The sequence below is a fragment of the Neoarius graeffei genome, chromosome 21 (genome assembly GCF_027579695.1).
Source record: "Neoarius graeffei isolate fNeoGra1 chromosome 21, fNeoGra1.pri, whole genome shotgun sequence".
In the NCBI taxonomy this organism is placed as follows: Eukaryota; Metazoa; Chordata; class Actinopteri; order Siluriformes; family Ariidae; genus Neoarius; species Neoarius graeffei.
The window spans coordinates 47828054-47839550 of NC_083589.1; the positions used below are offsets into that span (position 1 = coordinate 47828054).

General features: G+C 41.4%; 1 protein-coding gene across 1 annotated transcript in view; it reads left to right on the top strand.

The window, feature by feature from the left end:
- dera (deoxyribose-phosphate aldolase (putative)) overlaps positions 1–10990 on the top strand; it is a 32200-nt gene extending 21210 nt beyond the window's left edge. Inside the window, exons 7-9 of the mRNA XM_060903283.1 lie at positions 8523–8635; positions 8763–8912; positions 10619–10990. Coding sequence (XP_060759266.1) covers positions 8523–8635; positions 8763–8912; positions 10619–10675 — 320 coding nt within the window. The 3' untranslated portion in view covers positions 10676–10990. The remainder of the gene's footprint in view (positions 1–8522; positions 8636–8762; positions 8913–10618) is intronic.
- Positions 10991–11497: the final 507 nt, after the last annotated feature.

Here is an 11497-nt window from a genome sequence, read left to right on the forward strand (position 1 = left end):
AACCCCCAACTGCTCCCTGGGTGCTGTAGCATAGCTGCCCACTGCTCTAGGTATTTGTGTTTGTGTGTGCACATGCTCATTGCTCACTTGTGTGTGCATGCGTGTATTCATCGCTTCAGATGGGTTAAATGCAGAGGAGGAATTTCGCTGTGCTTGTTCTTCTTCTAATGATAGTCAATGTAAATCAAGAATCACTTTAAATTGATCAGCCACACCGTATTTCCATTATATGAGCCAGAAGAAGTGTACAAGTAGTATATACAAATCATGGTGAAGTTTATTTATGATACACCACCACATGGACCATGACTACTCCTCTTCTTCTTCCTCTTTGTCCAGCGCTATTGCCAGGCCGGGGTCCATGTGGACCATACTGATCCACATGTCATATTAAAGGAGAACTGAAGTCATTTTTAAACTTGCTTTATTTCTTAATTAACGTGTTTTTCAATTACGTTTTCGGTTTTAGTAACCTTATATCGTGACTCGTATTGGCAACTAATTGCAATTAAATATTATACTTATCGGCCTATTCGGTTTTTAGCCATGTTGAATTTAGTTCGTTTGGTCCACGGCAGGCGTCGCTTATCCACGCGATCTTCACGAGACTTGTACAAGACTTCGAAACGTGAAGTGTCAGCCAGGTGTCAGTGCCGCCATGTTGAAAACTGTTGGACAGTTTTCGAAAGAGGGCATGCGTGTCTTTTGATGACGTTGGCAGATGTTGGTCACTTTGATTTCCGCTGTACGTTTTACTTCCGTCCTACGATGTCTCGCACAGGTCTCAGTGAAGCTTGTTTATGGCCATTGCTTTGACATATGGACTGATATATTACAGAGCACATTTCAAACACTCATAACTTGCTATAGCAGTGACAGAATAGCTATCAAAAATGCATTTCTATATTTAATAAAATGAGAAATAGAATTTTGATGATTTTAAAATTTTGCCTTCAGTTCTCCTTTAATTCGAGCAGAGTTTTACTCCGGATGCCCTTCCTGCCGCAACCCTCCCATTTCTGCGTTTGGGAAACAACCATTCATACCTATGGGCAATTTAGAGCCACCAGTTAACCTAACCTGCATGTCTTTGGACTGTGGGGGGGAAAGCGGAGCACCCGGAGGAAACCCACACGGACACGGGGAGAACATGCAAACTCCACACAGAAAGGCCCCGTCAGCCACTGGGCTCAAACCCAGAATCTTCTTGCTGCGAGGTGACTGTGCTAATCATTGCACCACCGTGCCACCCCAGATCATGACTTAAAGCTACAGAAAGATAATCTATGAAGGCCAGTAATGCTATAGTTAGATGTCGGTAAACGTAGGCAAAGAACAGAAGCATATTTACAGTCCACATATTACATCATTCCTTTTTACATGAGATAAAATGAACAATGAGTTGACCACATGCTGCATCCAAAATGATTGTTCCAGTAATGTGATTTGCATTGTATTTGATTACTAGTCAAGTCAAGTTTAATTGTATAGCGCTTTTAGCAATAAACATTGTCGCAAAGCAGCTTTACACAATTACAACCCCGATTCCAAAAAAGTTGGGACAAAGTACAAATTGTAAATAAAAACGGAATGCAATGATGTGGAAGTTTCAAAATTCCATATTTTATTCAGAATAGAACATAGATGACATATCAAATGTTTAAACTGAGAAAATGTATCATTTAAAGAGAAAAATTAGGTGATTTTAAATTTCATGACACATCTCAAAAAAGTTGGGACAAGGCCATGTTTAGCACTGTGAGACATCCCCTTTTCTCTTTACAACAGTCTGTAAACGTCTGGGGACTGAGGAGACAAGTTGCTCAAGTTTAGGGATAGGAATGTTAACCCATTCTTGTCTAATGTAGGATTCTAGTTGCTCAACTGTCTTAGGTCTTTTTTTGTCGTATCTAACGTTTTATGATGCACCAAATGTTTTCTATGGGTGAAAGATCTGGACTGCAGGCTGGCCAGTTCAGTACCCGGACCCTTCTTCTACGCAGCCATGATGCTGTAATTGATGCAGTATGTGGTTTGGCATTGTCACGTTGGAAAATGCAAGGTCTTCCCTGAAAGAGATGTCGTCTGGATGGGAGCATATGTTGCTGTAGAACCTGGATATACCTTTTAGCGTTGATGGTGTCTTTCCAGATGCGTAAGCTGCCCATGCCACACGCACTAATGCAGCCGCATACCATCAGAGATGCAGGCTTCTGAACTGAGCGCTGATGATAACTCGGGTCGTCCTTCTCCTCTTTAGTCCGAATGACACGGCGTCCCTGATTTCCATAAAGAACTTCAAATTTTGATTCGTCTGACCAGAGAACAGTTTTCCACTTTGCCACAGTCCATTTTAAATGAGCCTTGGCCCAGAGAAGACGTCTGCGCTTCTGGATCATGTTTAGATACGGCTTCTTCTTGCAACTATAAAGTTTTAGCTGGCAACGGCGGATGGCACGGTGAATTGTGTTCACAGATAATGTTCTCTGGAAATATTCCTGAGCCCATTTTGTGATTTCCAATACAGAAGCATGCCTGTATGTGATGCAGTGCCGTCTAAGGGCCCAAAGATCACAGGCACCCAGTATGGTTTTCTGGCCTTGACCCTTACGCACAGAGATTCTTCCAGATTCTCTGAATCTTTTGATGATATTATGCACTGTAGATGATATGTTCAAACTCTTTGCGATTTTACACTGTCGAACTCCTTTCTGATATTGCTCCACTATTTGTCGGCACAGAATTAGGGGGATTGGTAATCCTCTTCCCATCTTTACTTCTGAGAGCCGCTGCCACTCCAAGATGCTCTTTTTATACCCAGTCATGTTAATGACCTATTGCCAGTTGACCTAATGAGTTGCAGTTTGGTCCTCCAGCTGTTCCTTTTTTGTACCTTTAACTTTTCCAGCCTCTTATTGCCCCTGTCCCAACTTTTTTGAGATGTGTTGCTGTCATGAAATTTCAAATGAGCCAATATTTGGTATGAAATTTCAAAATGTCTCACTTTTGACATTTGATATGTTGTCTATGTTCTATTGTGAATACAATATCAGTTTGAGATTTGTAAATTATTGCATTCCGTTTTTATTTACAATTTGTACTTTGTCCCAACTTTTTTGGAATTGGGGTTGTAATTAAATCTGTGATTAAATAACAAGATAACTGCATTATCATGACCTGGTAAGTTTTGAGGTCTGCATCAACAGTCAATTGCAGTACTGTATGTCTTTCGGTATGCAGGTGACTGTATCTCTTTCCTCTCTCACTGCTGCAGATATTTGCTACTCTTACCTGTTAAGATATCTCTGAAGCCCTCTTAATAGTCAGCAGGGACAGGTCTATGAATTTTTTTTTTCTTCATTTTTACACTCAATACTTGGTTGGGCTTCTTTACCATGGATTACTGCATCAGTGCAGCATGGCATGGAGGCAATCAGCCTGTGGCACTGCTGAGGTGTTATCAAAGCACCCTGGGCTTCAGTAACGGCCTTCAGTTCGTCTGTATTTTTGGGTCGGGTGTTTCTCATCTTCCTCTTGACAATACTCCATAGATTCTCTGTGGGCTTCAAGTCAGGCAAGTTGGCTGGCCAATCAAATACAGTAATATCATGCTCAGCAAACCATTTGGTAGTAGTTTTGGCACTGTGGGCAGGTGCTAAGTCCTGCTGGAATAGGAAATCGGCATCTCCATAAAGCTTGTCAGCAGATGGAAGCATGAAGTGCTCTAAAATCTCCTGGTAAATGGCTGTGTTGACTTTGGACTTGATAGAACACAGTGGACCAACACCAGCAGGTGACATGGCACCCCAAATCATCACAGACTGCAGAAACTTCACACTGGACTTCAAACCCCTTGGATTCTGTACCTCTCCACTCTTCCTCCAGACTCTAGGACCTTGATTTCCAAATGAAATGCAAAATTTACTTTCATCTGAAAAGAGGACTTTGGACCACTGAGCAGCAGTCCAGTTCTTTCTCTCCTTAGCTCAGGTAAGACGCTTGTGGTGATGTCTGTGGTTCAGGAGTGATTTGATATTAGGAATGCAACAGTTGTAGCCCCTTTCCTGAAGACGTCTGTGTGTGGTGGCTCTTGATGCATTGACACCAGCCTCAGTCCACTCCTCGTGAAGCTCTCTCAAGTTCTTGAATTGACTTTTCTTGACAATCTTCTCAAGGCTGCAGTCATCCCTGTTGCTTGTGCAACTTTTCCAGCCAGCCTTTTCAGCAGTGACCTCCTGTGGCTTACCCTTCTTGTGCAGGGTGTCAATGATCGTCTTCTGGACAACTGTCAAGTTAGCAGTCTTCGCCATGATTGTGGTTGCGTGTACTGAACTAAACCGAGAGATACACGGTATTTATACTGTTTTACTCAAACTCGAAATGAAATATTCTCATATTTTGAGGGGTTTTTTTTGTTTTGTTTTTTTTGTTTGTTTGTTTTTTTTTGTTTTGCACTGTAGGCCATAATTATCAAAATTTAAAATGTAATGAGTCGAGAAAACTTAATATATTCACTTACTTAAATAACTGATGGAAAATATTGAACTTTTCATGCATCTCAAACAATCATAATATCAATAGTACATGACTCCATATTCTCAATATCATGGCAATATCAAGGTATATCAAGCCACTGTGATATATGATGCAAGAGGTTTCTTATTAATGAAATTGCAGCCCAGGATTCGGAATGTGCTTTTTACTGTAAGGCTCTGTAAATTCTTATACTTTTACTATTAAACCAGACTCACACACTCACTCTCTCTCTCTCTCTCTCTCTCTCTCTCTCTCTCTCTCTCTCTCTCTCTCTCTTTATCCTGGTCAAGGATGCTGTGGATCCAAATCCTGTTTCAGGAACACTGGGTTTGGGGCTGGTTAGAACACTAGATGGGATGCTAGACCATCTTAGGGCAACGTGCGCACATAAATTGCCCCTAGGCTTGACTGTATCTTCGGCAGTCCACCTCAATGTCAGTGTTTCTTAGTGCCAAGGATCTGTTAAAGGCTGTATTTCAAGGATGCCACGTCATCAGATCCCACCAAAGTACTGTTCTGATGTCCAGGATCTTTCGAATTTTTCCAAGGACTGTGTCCTTCATTCAAAAAAATTTTTCAAAGATGCATGTGTGGCTCTTCAGCGTCCTTAAATCACCCTCAGTCCTATGTGCACATACAGTTAGGTCCATAAATATTTGGACAGAGACATTTTTCTAATTTTGGTTCTGTACTGTACATTACCACAATGAATTTTGAACAAAACAATTCGGATGCAGTTGAAGTTCAGACTTTCAGCTTTAATTCAGTGGGTTGAACAAAATGATTGCATAAAAATGTGAGGAACTAAAGCATTTTTTAAACACAATCCCTTCATTTCAGGGGCTCAAAAGTAATTGGACAAATTAAATAATTGTAAATAAAATGTTCATTTCTAATACTTGGTTGAAAACCCGTTGTTGGCAATGACTGCCTGAAGTCTTGAACTCATGTACATCACCAGACACCGTGTTTCCTCCTTTTTAATGCTCTGCCAGGCCTTTACTGCAGTGGTTTTCAGTTGCTGTTTGTTTGTGGGCCTTTCTGTCTGAAGTTTAATCTTTAACAAGTGAAATGCATGCTCAATTGGGTTGAGATCAGGTGACTGACTTGGCCATTCAAGAATATTCCACTTCTTTGCTTTAATAAACTCCTGGGTTGCTTTGGCTTTATGTTTTGGGTCATTGTCCATCTGTATTATGAAACGCCGACCAATCAATTTGGCTGGATTTGAGCACACAGTATGTCTCTGAATACCTCAGAATTCATCCGGCTGCTTCTGTCCTGTGTCACATCATCAATAAACACTAGTGACCCAGTGCCACTGGCAGCCATGCATGCCCAAGCCATCACACCGTCTCCGCCATGTTTTACAGATGATGTGGTATGCTTTGGATCATGAGCTGTACCACGCCTTTGCCATACTTTTTTCTTTCCATCATTCTGGTTGAGGTTGATCTTGGTTTCATCTGTCCAAAGAATGTTCTTCCAGAACTGTGCTGGCTTTTTTAGATGTTTTTTAGCAAAGTCCAATCTAGCCTTTTTATTCTTGAGGCTTATGAGTGGCTTGCACCGTACAGTGAACCCTCTGTATTTACTTTCATGCAGTCTTCTCTTTATGGTAGATTTGGATATTGATACGCCTACCTCCTGGAGAGTGTTGTTCACTTGGTTGGCTGTTGTGAAGGGGTTTCTCTTCACCATGGAAATTATTCTGCAATCATCCACCACTGTTGTCTTCTGTGGGCGTCCAGGTCTTTTTGCATTGATGAGTTCACCAGTGCTTTCTTTCTTTCTCAGGATGTACCAAACTGTAGATTTTGCCACTCCTAATATTATAGTAATTTCTCGGATTTTTTTTTCTGTTTTCGCAGCTTAAGGATGGCTTGTTTCACCTGCATGGAGAGCTCCTTTGACCGCATGTTTTCTTCACAGCAAAATCTTCCAAATGCAAGCACCACACCTCAAATCAACTCCAGGTCTTTTATCTGCTTAATTGAGAATGACATAACGAAGGAATTGCCCACACCTGCCCATGAAATAGCCTTTGAGTCAATTGTCCAATTACTTTTGGTCCCTTTAAAAACAGGGTGGCACATGTTAAGGAGCTGAAACTCCTAAACCCTTCATCCAATTTTAATGTGGATACCCTCAAATGAAAGCTGAAAGTCTGGACTTTATGTCCATGTCCATTATATAACTATAACTTGAATATGTTTCAGTAAACAGGTAAAAAAAGAACATTTGTGTCAGTGTCCAAATATATATGGACCTAACTGTACAAGGCGGGGCGTTTTCAATGACGCACCAAAACACTGCCAATGGCCCTCAACATCAGCTGGTTTGACAAGATCAACAAAAAAATAGTCTATGGAAACCTACCCAGACCTACCACCAAAATCCAAGAGAGAAGGATGAAGCTCGCAGGCCACATAAGACAACATGACGACCTACTGGCGCACAAGCTGCTGTTCTGGGGCCTGAAGCGTGGAGAGTGAGGACGCAGGTGTCCCCACCTTACGTTCCTCGACATGCTTTACAGGGACACCGAACTTGACAGCGTTGCTGAGATAGAGAGCCTGATGCTAGACCGACGTGTGGTGGTGTACCACAGCATCTCGGATGATCAAGCCGCCCTAACGTGCACCAAAATGACTGCGTGTAGGACACACAAGTCCAAATTGTTGCCCAAGATTAATAGGGAAATATCAGTCTGGGGCATGTTTTTACTGCAGGGAAAAGTATGTTTGGGAATGCGGGGAATATGCAGAAAAAAACTCTGGAGGATCGAAATAAAGAGGCAAAATATTAATTGACCTTTTGAATAGCCTGAGATAAGCACTTGGGACACAATCCAAGACTAAAGCTGTTTTCATATTTATAAGAATGACTGACTGGTCTTGCAAATATTCATTCATTCATTCATTCATTCATATTCCCAAAAGTATTTACACCTCATTCCTGCAGAGGGCGGTGATGTACCAAGATTGCATGCTGTAATAACTCAACAGAAGAAGACGACACACACCTGCGCACTCGTTAGACTGTTCCATTATGTGTTCTCTAAATGTTAGGAAGGAATCTCGCCTAGCTTCTGAAGCACCCAACTTGGAAAGACCAGCCCTACCAAGGAAACATCCTTCATCTTGAGAAACACCCCACATAGACCCGAGCTGTGATGGTCCATCATTCCACCCTGTAAACCAGACTGCATCTTTTTAAATAGAAAGGACCGTTGAATTCTCCACTGTGACTGGTCAGAACGTGTCGATTAATTTTCTTTGAAAGTAGTGCTAACTGCAAGGACCATCATCTTCTTTTGATTGTTCCTGTTCGGAGTTGCCACAGTGGATAATAAAAACATGTTGATGTGGTGAAGCTTTCTGGAAGACGTTTATTGGAAGGAGTCTCCAGTGTCAGCACTTTGTTCTGCCACAGGATAGTCTTTTAGTGCTTTGTGGATTCTTGGTAACATGAAAAGTAGTGCCTTTTTTTTGTCTCATTAATGTTACATTAACATAAGCTAGAACAGGAACTTGCTTTCCGTAGCTGAAAGGTACATGTTTTAGGTCTGACTGCAGTTATTTTGTCAGCTCCTTTCTCACTATAATGCCTTTCCAGCTCCAGTTATGAGCACGCTTATGTATTAGGAATGTTTTACTTGAATTGGTACGAGTAGAACCAAAATTCCTTTGCTCTCAGAATTATTGAGCAGTTATAACTGGTTTCTTACTCTGAAAGGTGTGATGTAGATTGTGTAGAGTTACACGTCCTTGTGGATTTCCTAAAAAACATGTCACTTTTTGAACTTGATACTCTAAATTTGCCCAGTATATGAATTTATGTGCATGGTGCCCTGTGACGGACTATCCAGGGTGCTGTGCTCCCAGATGAGTAAATAAACGTTATTTACGTAGAAAAATTGCTGATTTAAAAGGTGCTGTTGAAGGGTACAAGCCTCACTCATGCCTCTTCTCATCATCTACTAGGATCTGACTTCATCAAAACGTCTACTGGCAAAGAGTCTGTTAATGCCACCTACCCAGTCGCCATAGTAATGGTCCGGGCCATTCGAGATTACTACTTGAAGACGGGTCAGAAGGTAGAGTCAATGAGCGAAGGCTGTCCAAACCACTTAATTTTTATTTATTTATGTATTTATTTATTCAGCTTTTCAATATAAGATTGAAGCATTATCTCTCTGTGTGTGTGTGTGGGGGGGGGTGCAGGTTGGGTTTAAGCCAGCGGGGGGTATTCGCACAGCGCAGGATGCCCTGGTGTGGCTGGTACTGATGAAGGAGGAGTTGGGTGACCAATGGCTCACTCCTCACCTCTTCCGCCTGGGAGCCAGCAGTCTGCTTGGAGACATTGAACGTCAGGTAGGCTCTGCTCAAATAACAGTACAGAACTCTGTGCAGCTCATGTTCAGCAGGCTGATAATCAGGGACCGTAACTGTTTAGAACAGAAGTCTGAGAACATTGATGTGATATGTCATCTTTAATATAGAATGATCTATAGTGTTTAATGGAATGGGACCTTCAGTGATTTTTCTTCCGGTTACTAGGCAGCCTGGTCTGTGTGTACTTTTCTTTCCAACTTTTTCCATTTTCCATCCACTGTAATTTCTGAGATTGCTCATAAAAGCACTGTTTGCCTTCCTTTTCTTCAACAGCACAGACTATTTCAGGAGTTTGTTTGCCTCTTTGTGAACTGCATCGCTCCATGATGCACATAAAAGACGATATAAATTAGTTTCAGAAGTGTGCATGAACAGGGGAGGAAATGTCACTTTCTTTTTCAGATACACAAGCATGAGGTCCTTTAGTGGTGTTACAGGTGCTAAAACCTGATTGAAGTTGGCGTTTAATGCTACAACTGAGAAACTGTGTTCAACAATATAGCCATAAAGCTTTATAGACACTGTAAACACAAATCCATTCATGGGTTTAAAAATCTGGATTTTTAACATTTGTGTATTTTTACACCTCAAAGTGCTGCTGACTGACATGATTTGTTAAAGGGGTACCAAATATAATATATACAGTTGCTGATGTGACAAAGTAACGTATTCTTAAGTATTCTATCAAATTTATATACTAGAAAACAACGAAATATCTTGGTAATTGTAAATAGAATACTTTATACGCTAAACCGCACAAGAGTCACCATTTTTAAAAGACCGTGACGTCAGCGCTACCCACTGCACTAGCGGAACTCTCCGAAATAGAGGAGATAAGCGTGTAATCATGGCGTCGGGCGCATCAAGTGAAAGCGACAGCTCTGTCGAATCATACGAAGAGATCCCGCAAGACACACTGCAAGCAGGCTATGACTTAGAAGGGTACCAGTTTGAACCTAGGAGAGGTACTCTCGACTCCGGTGATGAAATAAGAGAAGAAAGCTCGGATGACGGCGAGGATGAGACTGATGCTGACCATGGGCATGGCGAGCGTGGGGCAGAGCGTCTGCGTGCAGGTGACACGGCTTGGTGCTCGTGCGGAAAATGTAACGTGGAGTTGCTCACGAGTCCAGCAGAATTTATTTGCTGCAATGAGATAGGCGCCACCCGTGGACTTGCGAAATTGTCGCAAGAGGCAGAAACAGGTATTTCACACGTGCTATTCCCAACCTCAATGAGCCAACACAACTGGGCACATACATACGTCATGAGTGTTGCGCAGAGAAAATGAACGTGCATTCTGATTGGATAAAATTAATATCATGGCGGGCTGTTCAAACTGCGGAAATAGTTTGCTCGAGCTACTTTCAAAACACTATAACTTTCCAACCTTAGAACAAAAAACTTTTGTAAGTCTTGAATAAGGTTCGTTAATGTGTGTTTTATTGTTATATTTACTCTATATATTGCCCTCTGTTCCCCTTTAAATACGGTCACAATAATTCACTTACATCACCATTATTGTACCTCAGTAAACCAAGTTGGTCCATAACTTCCAGTGGGTTTGAATAGGTATTTAGAAGTCTTAAATGATTCTATATAATTAAAACACTAAAACGCTTTATTTCTATTTTGACTGAATAAATTTGACTCCTCTAACCAAGGAATTTTTTTGCACTTCACAGATTTATCACTACGTAACCGGACGCTATCCAGCCTATCACGAGCTACCTATGGCTTGATTTCCTGAGATCCTGTTTGTGACTGACTAAACTCAGGACCTGTTCCAAATCAGCCAATCACACCATAAGCCAAAACCTCCACTGAAGTCTTCAGGGAAATAATGTTACTCGCTGACAAACGTGTACTTTACAGATCTGAAGATAATACTGAGGGCAGGGCCTCCCATTGCCCTTGCCTTGATTTTGTAAATGACTCATTTCATTCAAGAGTCCTTTCATACTGATGAGAAAAACTGTATTTGAAGGGTAGTGTGTAAAGTTTATCTAAAGAATTAAGGAAAAAATAATTTAATAAAAGCCAAAATGTTCTATTCAGTCAGTCAGGTTTCACTTTTTTCCACTTCCACTGCGTACCACTCTTCTGTTTCAAATGTTCAATCCCGCTGATGGCTAACCTCCTTGAGCATCCCCTAATCTGCACTCGGGGTCACAGCATCACTCACAAAGGGATATATTATTTGACTTCAACTGAGCTGATTTCATTAACTCTGCACAGATCGTGTGAAGTGTGTGTTGGGGATTAATTAAGGGGGTTAAGTGAGTTTAAATGATCGGATCGAGCTGCACACCAATTTGGGCTTCATTTGAAGACGAAGGAACGAACTTTCTTCTCTTCCCTCTTTCTTCTTTAATTAAGAGATCTCGGGCCGTGCCCTTGACTGGAACAGAGGATAAATGAGTGAATTAATTGTGGAATGGAGAATGAGCTGGGAGAAGGGTTGAAGTGAGGTAAAACTTCAGGAAATGGAAGTATATTCAGGCTAGCATGACCCGGGCACTTAGGAATATATAATAAGGGTTGAATGTGCAGACATGCAGTAC